The sequence below is a fragment of the Cydia amplana genome, chromosome 15 (genome assembly GCF_948474715.1).
Source record: "Cydia amplana chromosome 15, ilCydAmpl1.1, whole genome shotgun sequence".
Lineage (NCBI taxonomy): Eukaryota > Metazoa > Arthropoda > Insecta > Lepidoptera > Tortricidae > Cydia > Cydia amplana.
Genome location: NC_086083.1, coordinates 10,060,860 through 10,087,976, shown reverse-complemented (window position 1 = coordinate 10,087,976; position 27,117 = coordinate 10,060,860). Strand labels below are relative to the sequence as shown.

The 27,117-nt window shown below is 36.9% G+C and overlaps 1 protein-coding gene across 1 annotated transcript in view; it reads left to right on the top strand.

Moving 5' to 3' along the window:
• The window catches only part of LOC134654594 (AF4/FMR2 family member 3), a 156,362-nt gene that overhangs the window by 95,339 nt on the left and 33,906 nt on the right, over positions 1-27,117 (top strand). The window contains exons 7-9 of the mRNA XM_063510063.1: positions 1,812-1,856; positions 5,367-5,462; positions 6,323-6,380. Of these exons, the coding sequence (XP_063366133.1) occupies positions 1,812-1,856; positions 5,367-5,462; positions 6,323-6,380 (199 nt within the window). The remainder of the gene's footprint in view (positions 1-1,811; positions 1,857-5,366; positions 5,463-6,322; positions 6,381-27,117) is intronic.

Sequence of the window (27,117 nt, the reverse complement as noted above, 5' to 3'; positions counted from 1 at the left end):
CCCGCCATTTGGTTCTATCGAATGCAACTACTGTTGTTAAGTACGTCACACATGTCAAAAAATACATTGTTAATTCGTAAACCAAACTGACGTAGCAATCTCTCGAAACGCGCCACAATAACAATACAATACTTTTACTGCCGCCAACCCGTAAATCATACGGCCGGGCCGTAAACGGGCCCTAAATTTAATCGCCCGACTGCTAAGGAGGCGTAATGTGTACATAAAACTAGTTTTATATTTGCGCTTCAATACCGGCCGAAGTTTCCTGTTAATAACGCCGTTTATCTTAGGATCTTGTTTGTTAACTGTTCGTTAAACGTATTAAGTAATCAAAGCTCTGGGTTTTTAAAGTTTATAATTAACATCGTTTTGTTATTTGACATATTTGATTAATAAGATGTGCGGTGCTTTGAAATAAATGTAACACAGTGGCGGTTACAATAAGTACAGTAAAACCCGCTTAAGACGATTCTGAAGGGACCTAGCAAAAACAGCGTCTTAAACGGGAAATCGTATTAAACGTGAAAGAAACTATGATAGCGGTGATAATGAGTGAATTAAATTTAAGTGTAGGTAGGTATATAAATACAGACGGGGTTAAATAATCTAGGAATTCTAACGATACCCTCAACTAGAAAGTCATGGAGTAACGGACTGCAAATAAATCTGGGAGCGATAGCTAGCACTGCGTGGTCCATAACGGTCAAGCAGATGGCATTCTCACGCCGATAAAGACCCGACAAAATATATTAGACGAAACCAAAAAAACCTGAGGTAGGTAATAAACACATTAAAAAATATTGCCTAACGGCGTTTTGCGAAACAAACGACGGTTATGTCCATAACACAAACGTGCAGATGGTGCGTAACGGGACGGGTGATTAATATATAGAAGGCGTATTAAGCGGGACGCGAGTCGTATTAACCGTGAAAATATGTATGAAAACAGGCCTAAAGTTGCAGGGACCGGCGTAAAATGGCGTATTATGCGGGAAATCGTATTAAACTTGATCGTATTAAGCGGGTTCTACTGTAGATACAATAGTATAAGGTGGATCAACGTGGTAACATAGTTTGTTAGAAGAAAATGTTGTACCGCGTTCTAATAACATAGTTTGGAAATGATCCATTATGGCTGGCTATAACTACCAGAAAAATGCATAAATGGTTATTTAAATAAGTACCATAAAACCAATGTTTTTAGATTGACCCAGGAGACGGGTAACTATAGTAACGAGTAACATTGAATAATTTTACGGTTTAGACTCACTTGTTTTAAGTCACTCGCGCGACATGTTACATGACATTACATGTGTCGCGTGACATTATTCAATGTTAGTATGTCTCACAGTTTAAATTCGATTAGTAACGAGTAACTATAAAAAGTTGATTCACTCTCAATGTCTGTTTTAAGTTAAAACTTTTAACTTCACAACATATACTCGTAGGGTTCAATTGTTTTGTGTTTTGGACACTGTTTTATTCAACGAGAATCGAATTCCGTAGTTCAATATAAAAAATATTGTTTCATATTTTACAAAAATGGCATGTACAGTTTCCACATAAAATCATCGGCAAAAACCGCCAGTGAACAATCAACATTGCTCCAAACGGAATATTTCATTTTATTTGTATTTCGTCGTACAATAAACGTTTTAAAAGTTAACATGCGTTGTCTGTATTTGGCATGGCATAACGTTTCGTGAAATAGTATTTTGGTCATTGTTTATAGGTATTTCCTTATAACTTTATATTAAATTGTTTGATATCTTAGTCCCCTAGTAATGACATATGTTTCATTCTTCCAGAGTGCAATCGACAGCTGTCAGCCACCTATAGAAAGTATATTAAAGGTAAGCTATTTTTACAACCGCGATCTCAAACGCTTCCTGGTTACGACTGTTGCAACACCTCCCTTTGAACACTCATCGCGGCTATTTTCTATTTTATGTGCACCTGGCCCCGTAGACAACTTGCTGAACTTGCCAATCGTTAACGCTCCGTAGCGAACGAAACGCAACTGTCACTGTTACACTCATAGAATTAGAATAGACAAGAACAACTGTCAATCTTCAAAAGTGCGACCAAAAATGAAATGCAAGTGTGTGCGTAAATTGTCTATGTGAGATCAAAAATAGTGATGTCATGTTACAACATATTAATAATCTGTCGGTGTTTGGTTGCTTTATCGACAACTTTTTCAAATGTGTTATTTTAAACGTATTATCCAGCGTATTTCGCTAGCGGTGCAAAGAGGAAACGCCAGCAGCGTACTAGGTACATTTAGCCGGGTACCTATGGCCTAATAGCATATAATTATATACCTACCCTTAATTTTTATATTTACCTAGTTATAAGTTTGTAAATTTGTTTGTTTGTTTGTAAATTACCGTTTTTAGAGTTCCGTACCTCAAAAGGAAAAAACGGAACCCTAATAGGATCACTCGTGCGTCTGTCTATCTGTCTGTCCGTCCGTCTATCACAGCCTATTTTCTCCGAAACTACTGGACCAATTAAGTTGAAATTTGCACACATATCTAAGTTTATGACCCAAAGATGGACGTGTAACGTAAACAAATGAATTTTAAATATGGAGGCCATTTTTGGGAGGTAAATGAGAAAATTAAAAAATAAAGTTTTATCAAACTATATCGTGTTACATATCAGATGAAGGAACTCATTGTAAGAATCTCAAATTATATTTTTTATAATTTTAGGATTAATAGTTTCGCATTTATTCAAGAAAATAGGCAAATAATGACCATTCCCCCCCCCACCCTTATCTTCGAAACTACTGGGTCTAAAATTTTGAAAAAAATACACAAAATAGTTCTTTACCTATAGATGACAGGAAAACCTATCATAAATGTGGTCAAGCGTGAGTCGGACTTAATGTACGGAACCCTTGAAACGCGAATCCGACGTTTGAAAAAAAACCGACCAAGTCGGTTTTTTTCAAACGTTAAAATTTACGACAATATGACGTATAAATAACACTTGAACTCCGTGTGCTATCAAAATCGTTACAGACTTATCTTAGTCTAACTCTTACTGTGTTGGAAAGTGAAGTTTAAATTTACTGCTAAACATGTGCACCTTCAAAAAGGTATAACAATCGTTATTATTTGAAGTCGGTTATAAAGGTTAATATCTTAATGATGTCTTGTGATGAAATTATTACATAGCTATTAATATACCGACAAGTCATCGATACTGTCATCTGAACATTTTGTCAAGCCCTAGCGTAAAGTAACAGTTTATGTTTTTACACAAAATATCTTAAATTATTGAGTAATATGATAAAATATTAGCACGCAAAGGAAGAAAAACTTATAATTAACTGTATAAACCGGCTTCTTACACTTTTTATGCTGTTAATTTGACAAAATATCGTCAAGAAAATTTCGCTCGGAATATCATAATTCCTCTGAAATGAGTATTTGCTAGGTTTATTTGGCCCCGTGACACTGAAATCCGGTACACTACAAGACACTATCTTCATTGTATTACTTAATCAAATAGTTTTCTTCCGAATTTGTGTATATTTTTCAAATTGAAAATTATGGTGATACGCTCTTGGCCGTCCGCGGCCGTTGTCAAACTCCAAAATGGTCACGTTTTCTCATTTGTAGTCTGACTCTTTCGCACTCATGCGATGTTCATATACGCGAGGGCTTCCCTTTCGCACACTTCAGCTGTCTGTCAAGCGCGAGCGACAATTACAAGTCTGTGGTTACACTAATATGGAAGAGCGATAGAGATAGAGATGCCCCGAATAGTGGTTTTGGCCGAATACCGAATATTCGGCCACCCTCTCGGCCGAATACCGAATATTCGGCGACCGAATATTCGGCATGAGATGCGAACATTGTGAGTCACAGTTATTATGAAACTGTTCGCCAACATTGCCAACAAAGCACAACGTTTGCTAAGATAATTTTTTTGTAAAACAGAACTAATGAATGTAGTTAGAGTCAATCAAATCAGACCCATGATAAAAATAAAATATTTCATAATCAACAAATGCTTAAAAAAGGGTCTTCCTTCCTATTTAACAACTTTCCAATAATATATACCTTTTAAATATTAAATATACCTAATTGTTGGTATTTTTATTGAGTAATCTTTCTTTTTAGGTAGGGCCAAGAGATATTCGGTATTCGGCCGAATAGTAGGCAACATTCGGCCGTAACCGAATATTCGGCAAAGTGGCCGAATAGGCCGAATACCAAATAGTTGCCGAATATTCGTGGCATTTCTAGATAGAGAGACACAAAGCTATTCAATGGCGAAGGGCAAGCGACTGTCACCTTGGCTAGGCCGCCTGTGACACATTTTCTTATTTATCTCCTATTCCGCGAAGTATTAAGGTCGACTGGGAGATGATACAACTATATCGTTTAACCTTTTTGTTTAAAAACAAATACGGTTGTTGCTTTGTGTTTTGTATGTTATGATGTTACGTTTTTAAATTCTCTTTATTAGCTTGAGCAGCGTTTTTGTAACGGCAAGCGAGATATGATTTAAGATATACTATGAACTATTAAAACAAGCCCGAAATGAACGGTAACGTTCTGGAAAAATTTCCACTATTAATACAACACCTACCATGTAATTTAATGTCAAATACTCAGACTCATGAATCAATGCATATACTTCAGCAGGTGGTTTGCCTTATTTAACTTATTTATTTTGTCGTTTTCCTGCACTTTGCTTGCGCTGGAAATCTGGGTCCTCATTGTTACTTATTAGTGCTTCTCAGTTGCCTGCTACTGTAGCTCGATTTCTAGTTTTAAATTTAAATGCAGTAAACGAACACCAGATTTGAAAGTATACACATTAGGGAATGCTCCCGGTAATGAGTTTGTATGGCGAGAACCGGGAATTCCCGGTTCCGTACTGTATTTGTATAGAGAACCAGTACCGGGAGCAGTCCCTAATACACATCGACGAAGAACTCAGAAAGATCTACATTTTATTCTGTGACGCGGTTTAAAATATCAGTACCTATTTAAAATAATGTCAACAAATGAAACCATGTCGCTCCGCATTCTGCTAATGATAAAATACCCTACGCTTTAATATCTATAATGATTTGTATGAGTCTTCGTTACCGAGTTACCGTTTTGGGTTTTGTTTATTTACCTTTTTAAGTAGATACGTAGCTAAAAGTACAATGATTTTAGTTATCTCTCAAAGCGAGATGCCCGCTATGATCGAAAGGTGGAATACCTACACGTGGCGAAAAGTATAACGAGCCTTTACATTAAAAGGTCAAGGTCCTATTGCTCTGATATCACAAAGTTATAAAGGTCAGACGTCAAAAGTGGTCTCGAACTAAAATAGTAACAATAATTTCGCAGGAAATGAAGTCCCTACCGCAGCCGCTGTCAGTCATCGCCGCTACGCCCCGCAAGGAGCTAGAGAACAAGTTTATCTTCGACCCCTTTACGAATAAGGTAATATTTAACACCCCGTAGTATTACCAATTAACTCTTAAGTTATATAGCAAATATTGGGAGAGCACAAATGCATTCACCTGGCTGAAGCCACAAACGCGACAGGACATAGTGAGCGATATATCAAAGGCAAGCTGTCACTGTATCTTGCCCATGTAGCATTTTATGTGTTGAAAATGATGTGTTGCGTCGAATCGCTTTTAGCGATTATCCAGAGCTGCGCGCGTGGTTGCCATTGGTGTGTTTATGTTCCTATACCTTTTTTAAGCACTCTTCAGGTTCCTCGCACAGGCCTGGTGGATACTTAATTACTCAGCCTTTAGCTAGGACGGGTAACTACAGGTATAGCGAAAGGCGAAAGTCAAGTATTCCATTCCTAATAGGGAAAAAAGACGAGACGATATTTTGTACAAATTATTTTACGCAGGGCCTTTAAATCACTCTTTATCCTCAAGAACTGACGAGAACATTTTGGATTAAAGATAAAACGAATAAGTATACACGTGGACTCAGTAGGTACTAGCCTTCGGGGTTCCCCAAAATATTCGCCAGTGTTGTCAAAATCGTTGCTAATTTTAATTTTTAACAAGCAGAAACGTCTGCGACCGATGCTATTAGAGAATAGAATGAGACTTGAACTCACGGCCTCTGGCCACCCAAAACAGTATTTTTTCCACTTTTAAATTTATTCTAAGCTTAAAATCGTTGCTAGTTTTTGAGGATAAATAATTAAAAGTTTAAAGGCTCAACATTTATCAATTCGTATACACATAGATAAATTTTCCATGTTTACCACGTTCCGCGGATGATATTGATATCCATGTTTGCTATTCTTACTTATTATGTGTTTTTATCAATAGGTTCAAGAAAATCCCCAACTAACCAACAACGATCTCAAAACACCTCTCCCTAAGCCCGGTAAGTGCTAGCTTTTATTACACACGTATTTTTAAGTAAAAAAATGTATTGATGTATTATGCCGTCAAACAACATGATAGGCTGCTGATTAATTGATAGTCAAATTAAGTTATTTCTGATCGTATCAATGAGGTTTAATGGTTCAGTCAATATTAATTAGTTGATTATATACCAGATAAACGTTCGACTTACGAGCGTAGCAGTTAAAATATTAATTTGAAATTAGTTACTTAATGGGTCAATTCTCGTAGGCAAGAAGTTGAAGATATTAAATAAATTTCATGAAAATACACGGAAAATAAATTGTTAAATTAGCGCTTTCAATGTTTTTTTTTCGTTTATTGCCAACCCTTACGTCATAGTCTATATATTTTATTGTAAAAACTTCGTCGATTTGACGTTTTCAGCGGACTTTTGACTTTAATCATTTGGTAAGGTGAAGGGTTAACTCGCAAGATTACTAAAACGATTCCACGGAATTGTGGTTAAAACCTTATTATTCTAGATTAGACCTTGGAACGAGGCTAGGCGTGGATTCCGACTAAATTGGAGTTATTTGCGTACAAATTGGGGCAAAGACAATTAGCGAGGAGGATCTGTCAAACGTGCTATTATATCATCAGAATGTGGGAGAGCCTTGACCTAATTTTTGGCCGGCTTAAATCCGAGTTATGAATGTCCCAGTTAATCCGAGGGTCAGACTGTCGATCGGGACCCGAATAATGTTAAACTATTAAATTAATATTGTTTTACAATAAAACGTAGGTACAGTGGTACATTGCTCTAAATATTCTAACAGTCAGTCAAGTGATTTGGTCATTAAGAGTTAATCATTTTATTAATACTTAAATTTATTGTACGATAAATAAATTAACAGGTAAATGTACATTCATCAATAAATAAACTAACTTAACTAAATAAAACTAAATTAAAACTAAAAACTAATACTATATAAAATTAAAATAAATCTAAAAAGTTGGACCCCTTTGGCATGGTGCCGAAGACGCTGGCAGCATTTCCCCGCTGTATAGCGAGGCTAATACGCTGCGCGAGAAAGCTGCCAGCTCTTCGGTCACCAGTGAGGTCGATCAATCTTTTTGCCAGCTCTTTAAAAAGTTGTAGGGCACTAGGACCCCACGGGCCAAGGGTCTCAACCCCAAATGGCATAAAAATATACTCGGGGCCGAGACCCCTGTACTTTATTTTATTTATTTTATTTAGTTCCTTCCTAAAACGAGAACGTATAATAAACTACAATATCTGAATTTCAAACGTGATGTTTTAACGACTAATCCAGTAGGTACATAGTTTGTTGAAGAATTCTTAAACAACGACATACACAAAAAACTCAACAGCAAACCTCCACTTGATTAAACCAATACTGCAAAATATTCAGTCGAAAAATCGCTGTAAATTTTAGTATGCGCGGTCGAACAGCGAACAAAAGCATATGAAATATTAAGTCGCTTCTGTACCCGTAGCGCCATCTGTCGGGAGTGGGACGGCAACGGATTGTTAAAATGCAAGGTGCAGGCGTTAACCGCGATATAATTTGTTTTGATGGCAACGCGGCCATTTTTATGTCGGCCGTTTTGCGTTCGTTCGGGTCCAGGTGCTGCGAAAGGGTTGATGTATTTTAACAGAGGCTTTGTTATAATTATTTTAAAGCATTATGAATGTGGCGTACTACGGCAGCTTTTTTGTTGAGATTTTATGCAATACACTAGGGGCTATACATTATTTTCTGTTAAATTTGACATTGTCAACTTTACTTTAGTTCTGGATTAACATTAACGACCTAACTAATATCTATATTTTGGATATAAATGCACCATTTTTCTGCGTTTCTCTTAGAAAAACAGGTGATGAAAACGATTGTATGAACACTTATCTTTATATGTCTATTTTAACTTTAATTGCCTCTTTAAGTTCTAGCATGGTTTAATAGGTTACACAATTCAAACGTCACTTACACGGTACAACATTCAAAAGTCACTTTTGAACGGTACCTGGCCTAAATGCACCAAACCGCAAGTGATGCCGTGCAGTTGTAACTAGAGTCGCGGTTACCGGTAGCTGCTAACAATCTCTTTGTAGACCGTTTTCAGCGGTGTTGTGTTAAAAGTGACACGCTCCTGAAGTTTCGTGACGGCAGTTTATACATCGCTTTATAGGTACAGTTGGCCGATTGCGTTATTAAGATATAATAGATAGTCATATATTCCTATGTATATGAAATGTATCTTAAATGAGGGATTTAAGTAACCTAGGTGACAGCTATTAAATAGCTATTCACGTCAATACGTATAAAATCCCAAGTCCGGAAATGTATTATATTAAATATTGTTAAATGCAGATTAAGATGTAAAAGTTATGATGTTAGACATAATTATTTGTGTGAACAAAAAAGCTCTTTGATAAATAAAAGGAAAACTAAGAGATTTATATTTTATAGACTCATTAGAAAAACACTTTTAACCCTTAAATACATGATTTTTTCGTTTTGCCCGAAATTAATATATATATCACATAATTGTTTGCCGTTTCTAGGAAAAATAGTAAAAAAAAATATATCATCAATTTTCACTGGGAAATCAGTGTTAAAAGTTGCATAGTCTAAATCATATTTTTGGAAATATATAGCTAGTAAGGGGTATAGGAAAAATCTTAACTGCCAACAGAAAGGTACACTATTTGTGATGTTCCTATGATAAAATTTGTAAATATAAAATAATTACAAACCCCGAAAAATCTGCCCAAAATCACATACTAAAAATCATCAACTTCCAGGTTTTTCCAAGTTTTCCGACATTTCGTCTATAAACAAATGTAACTTTTATAAATTAAAATACTGCGTAAATTTATGTAATAATTCGGAAAATTTATTAGTTTTACTATTGAAATAATATACAAGAACAAATAGAATTTGTTTAATAATGCATAACATTTGATGTTTATGTTGTGTGTATAAATGCATCACTATGCATTTAAGGGTTAAATTCAACCTCGATAATATGAGAAAATCACCTAGGTAATATCAATCGCCAATAGTAGGAACTGAAATAAAAAATAAAACGGCGTCCTATTCTAATAATAGTCGATAATTTATTCTCGTTCTAGTTAATTGCCGCTCTTCTAAATCCCGATTTATATACCTGACACTCGCAAAAACCGAAGCCAAGCACAAACGTTTCGGGCTACATTACTTTGTACGTGTTTGTAGGGGGTATTCAGGGGGTGGGGACAGGTGGTATCGAAATGTACGATCCATCATTCTTATGTTTTTCACATTATTGGGGTTTCCACACGTATGACGGTTTTGGTTATTAGACAATAGAATATTGTTTTTTACAAAAACTTGCTAGGGAAGTTAATTTTGTACTAAAAATTTAAGGCATTGAAATGCTTTTAGGATGCCGTTTAGGGGGTTTATACAATCTAGGTACCTACAGACCGCTAGTAAATCTTCAGATCAAATAGTTTCCAATGACCGACTTGTAGGCAATTACTTACGTGCGACACAATGCCATATTAAAACAACGCTCGAAAGCCCATTTACCATCGACGTGACATAATGTGGGTACTCGCATTCAAACGTATAGAAATGTTCGAATGGTGAATTACTTCACGCCACTGCAGACTAAAGCGTACAATCACATATATTACCCAGGGCTCTATACGAAAACGCTCTTGCGGTGTCACCGCGCGGTCGGGATCGACCCCCGCCGCTAAATCGCATAATAATTTTATTAGCCAGCGCAAGATGACCCCGGCGGCCTTTAATTATATCGGGCCGGACGTTCATTGTGTTTGCGTTGGGGGCTCTGGTTTAATTGGTGGCGTTCTGTTTCGCTGCTCCTTCGTGTGTGGTACAGTCGGCACGATTTTGCAGTATTGTTAGGTGAAATTTGAGTTGGCCCACTTGTGTTAGGAGGCTGTAGATTTATATGTATAGATATACTCGTATATATCTCGTATGTAGGTAGCTTGTGTCAATATTAATATGCTTAAGATGGCTTTCAGACGTTATAACCCGACCTGAAACTCTCATGCTTATATACGAGGGTAATTTGAGAAGTAACTTGTTTCGCCTACGTATAGATGGCGTTGGCGTCAACTCTGTATGTATTGATTTAGTTTAGTAATTAAACATATTTAATATGTGGCGTCATGTCATTTTTGGCAGGAATTTGACATTTGACAGTAGTTCAAACAAAACTGGTCTGAGTTACGCGGGAAAATGGAGAAAATTTGAATTCGTGGAGTTTTTCAGTTCTTTTTTTGGAAGGCAAAACTGTGAAACAAATCCATAAAAGGATTTTACCTACGTTGGGTAGTTCGTGTCCTTCCTAGGGAACGATTTGACTTTGCGTAAATGAGTTTAAGCGAGGCAGGACATGCATTAAAGATGCACCTCGCCCTGGAGTCCCGAAAACAGCACTTTTACCCGAAATCATCGATAAAATCCATGATTTAGTTTTAGCCGACCGAAGATTGAAAATACGCGAATTAGCTGAAACCACAAACATCTCTTCTGAGCGGGTGCATTTTATTTTACACGACGATTTGCACAAGAAAAAGCTTTGTGTAAGGTAAGTGCCGCGATTACTGACTCCAGAACAAATGCGTATTCGCATGTGAACATCTGATGAAGATTTGCAGGTGTTTAAAAAAAATCCAACAGATTTTATTCGCCGTTTTGTTACTATGGATGGAACCTGGATCCATCACTACATCCCGGAGACGAAACATCAGTCGAAACAATGGGCTGGTCATGGTGAGCCAACTCCAAAGAAAGCCATATGCATTCCGTCTGCTGGAAAGGTGATGGCGTCTGTGTTTTGGGACGCAAAGGGATACTTTTAATTGCCTACCTGGCCAAGGGAAAAACTATAACTGAAGCATACTACGCATCACTTTTGGATCAGTTACAGGCGGCAATAGCTGAAAAACGTCCAGGTTTGGCAAAAAATAATGTGATTTTTCACCATGACTACGCTCCGGTGCATTCAAGTCGTGTCGCTGCGCAAAAACTGTCGGAGTTACGATTGGAACTTCTTCCACACCCTACTTATTCACCAGATTTGGCTTCGTCGGACTATCACCTCTTCCCGAAACTGAAAACATTTCTCTTAGGGCGAAATTTTAAGTCCGATGAGGAGGTTATATGGGAGGTCAATGCGTATTTCGAGGCCCTTGAAGAAACGCACTTCCGTGAAGGCATAGAGAAGTTGCAGACTCGTTGGGACAAGTGCGTAGAACTTCGGAGGGATTACGTAGAGAAATAAAATAAATACATTTGCAATATTATTATTTTTTGATATGAAACCAAGTTACTTCTCAAACAACCCTCGTATGTTGTCGTTTATTATATTATAGTTTCTAATTGACTTCATTTACATATTTGATTTATCTATACAGGGTGCCCAGTCATTAATGGATAACCATCTAACCACAAACAGGGCACCTTAGGCTGGTCCAAAAAATGCACTTATAGGTCTAGTCAAAGTTTCGTGGTTTTCGAGATAATCGCACTTTTAGAAACTCTTAGCTATTAAAAAAGACAGACAAATTCGATTATCTCGAAAACCACGGAACTTTTACTAGACCTATAAGTGCATTTTCAGGACCAGCCTAAGGTGCCCTGTTGGTGGTTAGATGGTTATCCATTAATTACTGGGCACCCTAGCATAGTATAGCATATACATATGCTGTTGTAAACTTAAATGTGCATAGCAAAGTGTGTTCAACATACGTGTCTGACTGTACATATCTTCCACCTGCCGTCAGGGGTCGCGAATCGAACGTCAAATGAAAAATAAATGCAGCAAAAACTGCGATATAAATCGTACGGTATTACCTAGACTGCGCTACGATTGTTCCATACATCCTGCCTGCTGTGGCCCCGCCCCCAGGGGTCACCGACCGTCGTCGACATACATCTTTTATTTTACAAGTTTTGTAGTCTCTAGTCACAGAATAAATAATAGTACTAAGTTCAGAAGACTCACTCTCTAACAAAACGCGTCTGTTACGATCAGCACAGATATGGCCGCTAGGTGGCGACAGCGCCACGCGCGGCTTATGGCTTTCCCCAAAATTGGGGCCGAACGGATGTACTTTTAGCTACCTGTAGCAAAGCGACGAAATCGCGGAGTGAGCCACGCCTGCTTTACTCCAGTCACGACTGATTATAATGTATACATTGATGACGTTTGTTGAGGTAAGGTAAAGACACTATACGCTATTGTTGAATGTCGTTAGTCCGCTGTTCGTTAATTGGGTGAATCAACTTTTTCTTGTCACTCGTTGCCATGGTGACGTTCTCCTGGGTCACTCTTTAAACCCTGATTTTTAGGCATTTAAATTCACCAAACACGCTTTTTTGTGATACTTATAGCCCCTTTCCATTGAGGGTCGTCTACCAAGCGTGTCAGAAGAAGTTGGTGTACAATGTCTTCTAACTAACTATGCTATACTTGGCTGACCGGACAGAATAACAACAAGAAATAGTTGATCCACCCAATTGTTGAATCCGTTAGATTACATGACCTCGTGATTTTCGTGAATAATGACGAGTATACGTAGTAAACAGTAATCCTTATTTATCTTCAAATATTGTAATCGAAATGTAAGACACTAAACAATTAAAACTTAAATTTATATATCCAAATTAAAATAAATTGCAATAGAACGTTAACGCTCAAATTAGATACCTAGGTAGTAGGATTAAAAATAAACACAAATGTTCGAATGAACTTTATTTTATTTGATATTATACAGAACTACCACTACTAAATTGCTATCAAAAATGAAAACTTATTTAGTTAAATACGCCAAAACCAATTTCGACGTGTCAATTGTTTTGCTCTAACATCTAACTGAATTGAGCTAAACCAATGTTTATTTTTTATGCTCGTTTTTAGCCGTTTCCAATTTTAGCGGTTGCCAGTAGATTGAGTTTGATTTATCCTATTTCAAAAAACTATTAAAAGCCGTATTGGCTATATTGCTTCCTTTCCGTGTGTGTGGGTGAAGGGTGAGACGGTTAGACTAATCGTAGGATTGTTGAGTGATTTCGAATCGAATCGGGCCCTGCGCGTGACATGTACGCGAGGAACGGGTATCGGGAAATATTTGTTTTATTTTTACACATCTGTTTGCAATTTGATCGGGGATATGGATAAGCTGTTTATTATGAGTTTGTTTTATAGTTTTTTTGGGTTAGAAAACGTTATTTGTATTTTTGTTTTTTTGTGTTTTTATTTGTGTAGGTACATGTACAGGTACACAACCGTTATGGGTAACGTAACAATCTCATACCGACAAAATAATGACAAGTTTAGTTCTTTAGGAAACGTTTTCACGAGATACCTCGTCGGTATTATTACCGGCATTTTACTAGACATAATAACTAAGCTAGCTATCTTAAAGTACCTTCAGGCACATTCATATTTAAAAACTTGTTATTAAAAATATAAAAATCTAATCAATAAAATACCAGTTCGATATTTACGGTATCTCGTTGCGTGCAATATATTTCATAGAGCTATGAGTGACAGCTTTTATTTATAACCCAATCTCGGAGTACCCTCGAGCAAGTCTTTTACGAAATAAATAGTGTGTTTTATGAAACTATAAGAAGGCTTCGTTGTAAATGATGGCGGTCGTTACCTTACAATATCTATGTAGATATATTGTATTGCGTTTAACTCACTTTTGGTTAAATGTATTTATATATTTGCTAATAGTTTTTCAAAATATTTGACACATACACGATTAATAGAAACTGTGTTCCTTTGCTACTGTAATACCGCTGAAAAGTTTTAACCGGTTCGTTTTAAATTTTTATCAAGAAGTGTAAATGGGCAGAATTAAGAGTAGTGGAAACTAGCATAAAAGCTGACAACTTGTTACTCGGTTTTATTTTTAAACAATTGAGACATTAAAGAAAAATGCCTTCGAATTTTGGCTTTGATTAATTCTTTACAAAGGTCTAGAATCTAGAAAGCTTTAGCCTTATCTTTTCGATTATTAAATTTTTGAACAATATCTACATTAAATAGGTAATATCTGGGTGACCGAGCTTCGCTCGGAAAACATAAAAAAACTCGAAAATGCGCGTTTTCCCAGAGATAAGACCTAGCTAGATCGATTTTTCGCCCCCAAAAACCCCCATATAGCAAATTTCATCGAAATCGTTAGAGCCGTTTCCGAGATCCCCGACATATATATATATATATATATATATAAATAAATAAATAAACAAGAATTGCTCGTTTAAAGGTATTAGATAGATGTAGATACGACGTGCCACGAAATATCAACTTGGAAATAATGTTCTAAAATTTAAGCCCACTCTTTTGGATCTCGCGACAAATTTTAACAGAGCGTCTTGTGACAGTTGTGACGAATCTTATTAACTTTATTGTGAATATTAAACAAACTTTCTTTAGAATTAATTTAATCATTTACTGTAACTACGTACTTTTTGAGTTGCTTTCAAAATAAAAAACTTTTATGTCACATAAACTTGGAACCAAATCATTTGCTGCTTATTGCGATCACAAAATTCTCGAAACATTTATCAACTCTGATGCCTCCGAAAAAAAAACTCTGCACAATTCGCTCCGCTTTTTCGGGGTCCTCATTAACCGAGATGGTGTCGGAGTAAAGATCCTATTACAGTTTTCAAGTTTTACGCCCGAATCGTAAACGCCGATGGTTCGGTGGGGTTCCCCCCGTGCCCGTATGAGTTATGTATCGGGCTGGCTGGTGATACATAAATCAGTGGCGCGAAGAGATACTTTTTTATTGGAGATTATGCGTCTGCGATTTTGAGGCGGGAAACTGATTGGCGTTTGTGTTCGTTTTTAGGGTTCCGTACACAAAGGGTAAAAAACGGGACCCTATTACTAAGACTTCGCTGTCCGTCCGTCCGTCCGTCCGTCTGTCACCAGGCTGTATCTCATGAACCGCGATAGCTAGACAGTTGAAATTTTCACAAATGATGTATCTCTGTTGCCGCTATAACAACAAATACTAAAAATAAAATAAAATATGTAAATATTTAAGGGGGGCTCCCATACAACAAACACGATTTTTTTGCTCTATTTTTTGTTTATGGTGCGGAACCCTCCGTGCGCGAGTCCGACTCACACTTGGCCGGTTTTTATTTAAAGCTGTGTCAAACGCTTCATGGCTACTATATGTGTTTGAAGTTACCTATTTATTTTGAGATGACCTATCGTGGTGGTCATCGACTGCTGTAACTTAGTAGGTATACGTGTAAAAGGGACGAAATAATGGAATAACAGTTCGTCAAAATTGTATTTCTTGTATTTTGTTTCAAATTCGCTCAGAGATCATAATCCTTGCGAAAAGAACATCACCGGAATCTACACAATATTCTTACAATCCTTTAAAAGCTTGTTTGCCGAAGTGCCGCCAGCACTACACCCTGTGTTACCGGCTCCGGTTATGTCTATAACAGATTTAAAGCGATCTCACCCTATTGTTTCCTAGGCCGGATGCCTTCGGTCCGATCCGAAGAAAACTTTATTGTTTTTGAATTTCTAGAGAAAAATGCTTCACTTTTGTGCTTTTTTTTTTTCAATTTGGTGTTGCCGTAGGAATTTAAGGTTAAATTTGTAATAAGAACTGTATATTATAAATATTATAATACAACAACAATTACTTTGATTAATTCATATTCGGACATCCATAATGCAAAGGTACAGAGTTTATTTAATTTTAGAGTTAGCAAAACGCGTGAGCGGAGAAAAATCTGTGAAAGCGAATTTAATTTAAGCTTTTGTTTGAAAGTTCATTAGAAATAAAATCCTTTTAGCTATTGTCCAAGAAATTCTGTGTATTTAATGAAATCGTTTTGGTTAAGGATTTATTTTAATGTTCAGCTACACAGATGTCCAAATTATATTACAACCCAAGGATAGTATCGTATGTTTTTTTTTATGTTAGTTCTCAGCTACACAGATGTACAAATTATAAGCCAAGGCAATAGTATCGTTTGAATTTAGACCTTTGACTTTATTATTGCAAGCGAAATATAACAGTAGCTCATTAAAATGCAAGTGACGTAACTAAAGGAGCTATATTTCCAATAAAGCCGTTGGCCGGAAAACTAGGGGGAAACCGGGCACTCTTAGCGGACTACGGAACTGCTGTATTGCGCAAACTCGTACTTGATAGTTTATTCCGTTTCTGCATTGTCAACTGTAGATGGGTATTACCTATATAATAATAGCATATTTCAAAAACAATTGATATTAATTAATAGGTGCTGCAATCTGCAATGAAATCCTTATCAAGCTTACCAAATACCCAACCACATAACACAATAAAACGTCGTTGCGCTTGTAAATTCCGAAATATGTACGATGCCGCTAGCTTAACCTTAACACCCTCTAACACAGACTATATTCTGCAAATATGCACACTTCTACATACTGTTACAAAATGCATGTGTGCGATTGTACCTACTTTGATGAAATCTAAAACTAGCGACCTAGAAAAGTCGGTGAAACAAATATTACAGAAAAACATCTTAATATGTATTTAGTTTGTATAAAAAAGGTTTCTCATTAAGTATAAACCTAAATTATGTATATTAAAAGAGCTATTTTATTTACCCAAAACCTTTACGTTTGTCCAAGGTTATAGGTCCAACTCCGGTCCAAAGGGAGAAAGTATATGTTTCCTTTTTATTACGCTATTTTATGGGCTGAGCGTAGCAGAGGGTAGTCTTTAATGCTCGTTTACATGCAAACTCATAATAATTAGATAGGCAAATAATTAACTAACACAGCCTTAACTACTTTACCTACACAACATTATTTAACTATATAAATTTTATAACGTTTTCACCAAGTGAAAACGAGTAGGGACTAACTATTATGCTAGGCACTATGTGTTGTAAATGTAAAATCGGAAGATTTGAAGTTGTGATGAGCTTTTAAAGTTTTGTGGTGATGAATATATATTAACATGCCATAGCATACACAATTAAAATAATACATCTGAGTTTTTAGAAGGACTTGTATTTTTTCTTACCTATTTATTCAGTTTTTTAACTATGTACTTATTTATATAAGTAAAAAAGTGGCCCCAATTTACGATAAAAAAAACAGTCACGTTTGTGACGGTCCATGCATGTTAGACACCATTTATTTATTTTAATTAAGAGTTTTTCTGCGTAATATACATACTTTTCTGAAGCCGGTCACCTCACCCGGGGCAACCTAACCCTCAAATAGTTTAGCATCCCCGAACAGTAGCGGATTTCATTTGTGGTTGTTTACCAATATCCGTGCCCCCAAACCGGATTATACCGGTATTCGCTTGCCTCATTCCCGACTAGTGTTGATTTAGTAGCAGTTATGTTGGTAGCAATCCATCGTAGCTGTAGGACACTATTTGTCTTATTGCCACCAAAATTAACAATTATACTTAAAGGCCTTTACTCACCTTGCAATAAATCGCAAGCGGTTTAAGTACCTTGCCGGCTCTCCGGCTCTTTACTCGACTCTCAATCGACAGTTTACTTTATGACATAGAGTCAATTATAAAGTCTGTATAATCTCATGATAAAATGTAGGTAAGTTCAAGCTATTGTTAAGAAAGCAATATATTTTTTATTAAAATATATTATCATCTCCATCCTTAAATATTTTCCATTCTCCATGATTTATTAGTAAGTATGTTATTGACAGTATATTGACACAATCAAAAACTAGGATTATAGGTAAGTATTTCATTTTTCAAAATTTCAATACAAAAAAATATTTTTTTAAAACGAAACCTATACGTAAGTAAACGTAGAATATATTATTCTAAAGCGATCGACATCAAAATCAAAGTGATATACCAAGATTTAGTTAGTCGAAACCGTTTTCTCCCGAAATGGAAATCGTATAAAAAGTACCTTTTCCCTCATAAGGTAGTCGTTAAATAATGCCAGTGTACAAGATCGAATAGACATCGATGGTGTTCCGACGTTGCACCTGCAATTCTGCTCGCCTTTCAACGTGAGTTACGCTAACTGCTCGGAAATCTGAAACGGGACTACAATTCAGGGATGCTCCATTGGATTCCTGTTGGACGGACTGCTGCTGTTCCCTTACCTTAGTCACCTTAGTGTTTCGCTATGCCTTAGTCTAGTCAACTACGATTTCGTATGGCGGTTAAACACAGATTTAAAAAAAAGGACAACAGTTAACTGATTGTGTGCAAATTATAAAATAATTGTGTGATAGTTCAGTGAGGTACGGTTCTGTTTTAATGTAATTTCTAACTTAGTTTAGTATTATTAACTTAGTTATTGTCTATAAAAGTAAATTACAAAAAAAAACAGGCAGACTATAAGATATTTTTATATTTTTTATAGCATCTAATCTAATTAATCGAAATCAAGTAACAAAAGCTGTGGAGGCTGTCGATCGTAAGGCAGAGTTGTTAGGCGTTATTAATCGCCTTGATGAGTTGAAAGTGTCGAGGGAACGTTTTGTTTGGTTCCCGACATTGGCTGAAGAACCGAGCGTGCCTACTGTTAGCGACAAATGGTCTCTTAATTTATTTTAATAAGAAACATTTATTCGTGACAATGACATTACACATGTACAGACAACAAACATCAGGGAAAACAAAACATTATAGTGTTCACCACGAAATTGACCCAACTCAGCATGTAACACCTTATCTACCGGTCTTAATACAGGGGTCAGGGGCATTCCAGAAAGGTGTCGTGTACGCGACACAATTTTTTTAACAATTCTAATAAATATACGAAGCCAATACTTGGCATGGTAACGTTTGATAACTTAGCTATAAATCAACGGTATTAGATTTCTGCAGGAAGGTAGCAGCTGCCATACGCGATACGCGTCACCTCCTCGATAAGTAGACCTTTTTGTAGAATGCACCTTATAATACTTGCAGCCTAAGGGGCTCTACCACTGCGTTTTTGAAATCCTATATTTTTGTCCTATAGTCAGACTACTGTCATAGGTTAAAAATTTACTCTTTTTGCCTAAAACTGTCCCAGGAGAGGAGAGTGGGACACAATAGAAATAACAAAACAACAACATTATGCCCCCAGGCGTACACTGTAGTGTCCAATTAATGTTTCATTGTCCACTTTCCGCATTTTTAAAACCCGCATTTTAGTGGTCAAATATAAAACGTCGGATATTTACACATTGCTCTGTCTAATACATATTAACTAAGTTGCGTATTTGACCAAGTACACAAATACAAATATTTGTACAAATATTTTTGTGAAGTAAAATAGGTACCCATGTTCTTTCTAAATTTCAACTGTGTTTGAACTTAATCAAATATTATGTACAATCAATTTGATTAAGAAGAAGAATTATCCGAAATTGACAAAATACTCTTAGGCAATCTAATCAAAGCGGCCATATTGACTCTTCCTTACTAATTCCTATTACGTCGCGGCCAAGTTTGGAGCGCAGTTTGTTGCAAATACATGGGTTGGATTTACTCTCCACTTCACCCCGAGGATATAATCTACATAAATTATTTACTCTCTCGCTCGCACCGTGGCCAGGCCCTGTTCATTCTCGCGCCAGTTCCACTAAGTGGTACTTTTATTAAATAACAAATTTGCCTTTATCTTTTAACTTTTTAATTTCGTGTCAACTCTTAAAAGTTAGTAGATATAAAATTTCGGGGTTTGTTATCATTTTATTAAAGTTAATTGAACGCTGTATAACAGCTACTTTCTGTGCTATTATTACTTGAAAGTCTGTGAAAATGGTGTAAAGTGCAAGATGAAGAAGAGTAAGTAAGTAAATTATTACTACAAAGCGCGTCTCCATTATACTTGCTACAGATGCTGTCTAGACGAGACGTCTTTTGACGATGTGTATATTATCTTTAGTGTATCCTCTTATCTAAGTTGAAAACTACCTAGTCTAGTTATGTAAAGAACACGGCGTTTCGCATTTGAAGCTTAGTCAATCTATTTGGTGTCTACAAAAAATTGTCCTGTATGCTAAAACAAAAACCGGCCAAGTGCGAGTCGGACTCGCGCACGGAGGGTTCCGCACCATCAACAAAAAATAGAGCAAAACAAGCAAAAAAACAAGCAAAAAAACGGTCACCCATCCAAGTACTGACCCCGCCCGACGTTGCTTAACTTCGGTCGAAAATCACGTTTGTTGTATGGGAGCCTCACTTAAATCTTTATTTTATTCTGTTTTTAGTATTTGTTGTTATAGCGGCAACAGAAATACATCATCTGTGAAAATTTCAACTGTCTAGCTATCACGGTTCGTGAGATACAGCCTGGTGACAGACGGACGGACGGACGGACAGCGGAGTCTTAGTAATAGGGTCCCGTTTTTACCCTTTGGGTACGGAACCCTAAAAAGGCTTACAGCAGTTACACTCAAGTGATGAGTGGTAAATTTTATCTATTTTTATTACAATCATTGTAATAAAAATTCGATAAAATAAAATAAAAAATCCTTATAAAAAATCAGCAAAGAAAAAAAAATCCTTATAAAATCATGATTTTAAAGAGTAGTCCTCAGATCTACAAATTGAAACTGATTAATTAGCTCATAAAATAAAATGTAAATCGAGTGAACCCCATTATTATGAAATTTAACTTGCAAATTGTCTATTTATAATTTTATATGTATTGTTTAAACAGGGTCACCTTAATTAATGTATAACAGAACCTTAAGTTTATAACCGGGTCGTAAAATCCACAGTGCCGGTGTTACCCCACTGTCCCCTGGGTATTTTCCAGTTACCACCCGCCCGCCTAACTTTCCTTTCAAGGATGTTCTCATCATAGCGTACCGAAAAGACCAGTGTAAATATAATCTGCAATTACTAGTAGTTATTAAGGATTTGGAGTTCTTGTTTATATTGGTTTTCCCGAATAGAAAGGGTTTGAAGTGATGGTAATAGAAGGCTAGATGCTTCATCCATCTACAGTAAATCTTCTTCGTAAATAATATTGATATGCGATACATTCTTCCAACAGACTATAATATTGTTATTGCTAATGCTTTGGTAAATAGGAACCGTACGAGTTTCCTTTCTCGAGGTCCGAGGCGATTTCTTTTTTATATTTTTTTACGATCTGGTTTATTATGTAATAATTCTGCACTATTTTAGAATATGGCTGCCAATAATTTATCATTATATAAGTAACAAAAACACGTTACCTTTGACCCTATTTACATACATATATAGAACGTAGGAATGATGTGAATGAATGAAACTGTAATAAAAAGTTTCAATATTCCAATAAACGAAAATTGTGGAACTCGGTATCCAGAACCCAAATAGTTGCATGGCGAGCCCCGCGGAGAACTAAAAAGTTACAAAAGTGGGATTTCTTACTGACACGGTTCCTTCCTTTTTGCTGCGATTGCCAACTGCGAGACGACGGGAAATTGAAGCATCTATCCCCCGCTATCTAAAAACAGAATCGACGGGCTATCTCATCATTTTAATACCGTTTCATTCGTCTTTTTTTACAAGTACTCTCTTTTAAACAGGCACGTCAGTGCTTTACCCGAATGTGTGATTATGTTTCCGACAGTTTGTTGATTCAACTTATGCGAGCTATTTGAAACTTGGAACGTTAATTTATTAAGTACTACAAGACACAAATCATTATCGTGTTCCTAATACGTGTATGTATGCCACTTTATTGCACATAAACAGGTTTACATAAAACGGTCAAAAACAAAACAAAAATAAGAATGTTATGTTAGTCGTAGAAATAGTCATTATTCAAGTGACATTCATATGCAAGAGCGCACTAAATTATCGCCAGAAATCTTCGCAAAGTTGCAAAGAGGTGCTCGGAAATCTCGAGACTCAGTAACGAGGCAGTTCCGGTGAAGTAGGTATCCAAAGTCTAGCCGATATTCTCACGTGACTGAACTGTGTCCGCGATTTTTTCAGACGAATAAATTCATTGAACGATACCGTAGACACCGCGCGAGTAATACGGAAATAGTGTTCCGTTCGCGTCACAACTGAATCGCATCGCAATATGCCAATTTAATCGCGCAGCGCCACCTATCGACCCGCATACTTACCACGGCGGGGTGGCAATGGCGCCCACCCCATCCCAACCCCCGTACTACGTACTACGAGCGTCTATTTTAAGATGGTAGTTTACAACCGATAGGACTACAACTGTTGTAGTATTGGTGCTCGGTGCACCGATTTAGATTATTGCGAGCTAGGTACCCGCGTTTAGATAAACCTATGGTCTTGTTGTCACGTTTCGCGTAGGTGTGTTTCTCCGTTTATTTACGTATTTTCTGCGTAGTAACGAGATTGTTTACCGGAAACTTTCGAGATCCAATGTCCACTGGGAACGAGGATTTTTATGGCTGTAATGCCGTTGTGGTGACGAAATGACGAAAATAATGAATTGTAAAGTTAATGTACCTTTACTTAGTGTTTTTAAGTTTTTTAAGCATAGCCCGGCCAAGGTCCCTTATGATCGACAGGTATACAATGCGTAATGTTCAAATATCTATATCTATATTGTCAAACATAATCGCAACGGCTAAGAGGTTAAAGTTGAAACTGAAAGCCAGATTTCTAAAGTCAGGGTTTTATCAGAGCATTAATCTAGATTATCACCTAAAACCTCGTAATACCTTGTTACATCATTAGCGTCTGAAAGTCACAAATTAAAGAGATTGTTATCTACAATGGCTATAATGAGTGGTTATTGCGCATTTTTCGTCAAGCCCGGACAAAGGAAAGGGGACGCGGAGTGGGAGATCGTTTCCTTGGTCGGAGTGAGGCGCACTAGGGGCGGGTCGCAATCGCGAGCATAGAGAAAAAAATACATAATCACTGTATACTTCTTATAAAAGTAATTGTGCACGTTGTAATAATTGTAGCTCGCGACATAGAGAAATATAATAAGACAAGAGTGCTCACTCCATACATCAGTTTTAGTACCATAAAGACTATTAGCATCTAGCATCGAGTAGCGGAAATATCAGCACTGCTACTTGACAATAGATGTAGACACTGAAATTAATAGTATAACTGATGTATGGAGTGAGCACTCTTGTCTTATTATATTCCTCTTTGTCGCGAGCTACAATTATTACAACGTGCACAATTACATTTATAAGAAATATACAGTGATTTTGTTATGTTATGGTGAATATGTAGGTCAACTTTTACTATGAGGATCACCCTCACAAAAAAATCTGCTGTCTAGTACATTTTAGCGAATCATATATTATGTCAATGTTTTCAAAATATATTTTTATTTCGTAATTTCGGGGTTTACCGCATATTATAATTGAATACAGGCTATTTATTAGTAATTTGCAACCAAAACCTAATCAGCCGTTCTTGTGTGATTTATTTAAATATACCTACATACTTTCACGTTCAGAGATTTATAGAACGATAGTAGGTTTCTGCTCTTATAGTGGAAGCAGGACCCATAAACAACTATGACTCCAATACATCATACATTCTATATAATAATGTCCCTTGTGTGACCATCTTCTGTGTTTTCTTTTATAGGTAGGTACCTAGTAGGAACGGTGATAAAACGCGCACCTACATCTTGTGTGTCGGTACGGGGGGAGGGGTAGCCAACTATCGGTTCACGATTATGGAGACATGCACTGCACTGATCCGGTTGTAGGATTGTTGGGTGTGAAATGCATTTATCTTGTTATTGAACATCGAAATGTATGTAGGTTAAACACTTTTACATGTTCAATGTGTTCAGTATATAGAATTGTTTTTCACACATTTATTTTTTTACTTTTATGTATTCCACAAATAAAAGAGCAAATTGTTATTCCACTCAATCGTACAGGAATAAATAGCCGATTTAACTCGCGAGGGAAGAGCCGATTTTTTTTTAGTAAGAGTAATTACATTTATCTTACTGTCGGACCTTATTCTTACCACAAGAAATAAAATAAAATTTTGTTATTCGTATTACATGACAAGTAATTCGGCCTATTATCAAACTAATTGTCATTGGAATTCTCGAAATGATTTCACATTTTGATGGTCCTCATTTTGCCATAAGAGTGTAAAAATAATGCTCTCATTTCCACTTTAACTTAGGTTCGTACTTTGTAGTAGAGGTCATCCACATTAGTATGCAGCGCGCACGCCGCCCGGCCCGCTCCCGCAGAGTGTTCGCGCGAACATTCGCACGAATGCTCGCCCGCAACTCTTGTGTGGAGCTTCTTGAGATTTGATTTGTGTTAAAGGAAGACTCACTTGAACTTATAATGTTAACTGGTGGAATTGTTTATCCGAGTTGGATTGTTATAAAACGTCTATTTGCTAAAAAAAGGTAATAAGAAATCGGATATAACATCAGAGATTTTCTTCTCAAGTACTCGCCTCAACAAGTACGTATTTCATAAAAATACACATGAAAATTTCTCATAACGTCTCAACAAGCGGTTCGTAAAATTGTGCACAGATTCCTCGCGCTGCGCAGCAATCCCATATGCATGCACTTCTCCAAGTACTCTCCCTAAGCTCCGATATGAAAGAAGACTCGCCCCCACAAGGACTCCTATCAACCTCCACCGCGCACCAGAAACGGCCCAACCACCATCAAGCGAAACAAGACTTTATTGTTACAAATCGCGGTAAAGAAAATTATGAAAATCCATTAACAAGCGACGGTTATGTCGATCAGGAAATGAAAATCTTAGGGACGACTTTTGCGATCTCTCTAAAATTTTTGCTGTAACTTGAATTTTAACCTTAAATACGCGAGCTAAGGTTTTGATTCCAACACAATATGTATTATGTATTATGTAGTGAGTGTTGTCTTGCGAAAATATCCTTCAAATTGTATTTACGAGTATATTGCAAATGGAACTCTAAGGCATTGTTTTGCGGTTTCACGTCGCGTTTGATCAAGGAAAGTCGACTGACCGAGACGATCAATTTTGCTTGTCCTTGTCACTCTATTATTTTTAAATGGGTAGCGTATGCGACAACGCGGTTCAGTTTTAGAAGCCATGGCGTGATAATATCGGGTGATATAATAGCGACTGAAAAGCTAAAGGCGGTTACATCCGTAGTTTTTTTGGCTCGGCTGAAGTTTGTCGCCACGTCGCTTTTAGCTGTTTTTTGTCGCGGCTTTAGTAACTTTAATCGCTGACATAAAAGACCTTTGACTGAGGGAATTTAAAATTTTCAAGCCATGATTACGGCACTTTGTCGCTCTTTAGGTTCTCTAATTAAAACGAACTAGGCTAAACACTTACTGTTTTTAGTTTTTTAATGTTTAAACAAATCGAATAATTTGATAATAAGACAGTACCGAAATCTGAATGTGACATTGTGAATAGGTACATATGTAATTTCAACTTAAATTAACTCAGATGTCCGCTAACTTCTAACTTATATTTAATAGAATCGATTAACTTTTGAACTCGTTAACAATGTTTGCAAACAGAATAGCAAGCGAGATCGCGATGGCACCTAAACTTATAAATATCCGGGCTATATTGTAATAAGGAAAGTCCATCGGGAACCGGGCGGGATCTTGTTTGCTGATGTTGGAGTGATTTATTACCCGAGCCGAAGGTTGCGAGCCGCTGTCTCTAATTTTCCAATCGCTTTATTTCAGTTTTAAAACCCGATGTAAGAGTATTTACGATGGTATTTAGTATAGGTACATAAATATATTTAAAAACAGTAAACCACATATTTATTAGCATGCAACAAGCGGGCATCTAGTTCACTAATCAGACAATTGTCACTTGACAAAGACAATTCATCGTATTTTTTTTTGGCCCAACAAATACCGAGAATTTGCATGATGATGATGATGATGATGGTATCCTGTTATCCCTCATCAGGGACATAGGGCTCTCAGAAGGGATTTCCATTTTTCGCGGTCCAGCGAAGAATTTGCATATTTGCAAATATATTTTACGCGTAAATTTATTAAATATATTAATATACAGCATGTGGCACGGCGGCGGTGGCTGTAACACGGGCGAATAATTAAAACGTAGATTCTACTTCTCAAACAATAAAACTTTTGTTCAACAACTTTTTGAAATTATGTAGTCTTAAGATTGTCCCTTTTTCAAACAAACTAAATAATATTTTCAATGTACTTTAAATTCCGTCTAATTGGCATTGCCTGTCAGTCTTGTCACCGTACAGGCATAATCAATTTCGTAATACATTGCGTGTTCGAATAAATTTTAAAGTGATTTAAAATGAAAACCACAAGTTATTTTTATAAGTCGCTGAACAAACATTGTCTAGGTTGAGGAGTAGAACCTACGTTTTAATTTTTCGCCCGTGTTACAGACGACACGCTGTATATGGGCCCTTCTAATCCTCTATAGCCGCGTCTCCACCAAGCGCACGCGCCCGCGAGGCAGCCTCGCGAGCCAAATGCTCGGTCTATGTGGACGTGCCTCGAGGCCGTTCGGGCGCACGTTGGCTCGGCCGTGCGTGCCTCGGGGTTGAGCCGTCCGCTGTCGGTAAATGTGGCATGCTCAAAGGTGCCTCAGTGTGCGCTGTTCGTTCGGTGTGGACTGGTGGTGGTTTTGGCTCGCGAGCGCAAATAGTTTTAAATAATTATGAACTCTCAAGAGCAGTCGATCCGTTTGATTCAACTATATGGTGAACATAAGGTGTTGTGGGATCCCAAACATCCAAAACATTTAAATAAATTTACGCGGGAAGA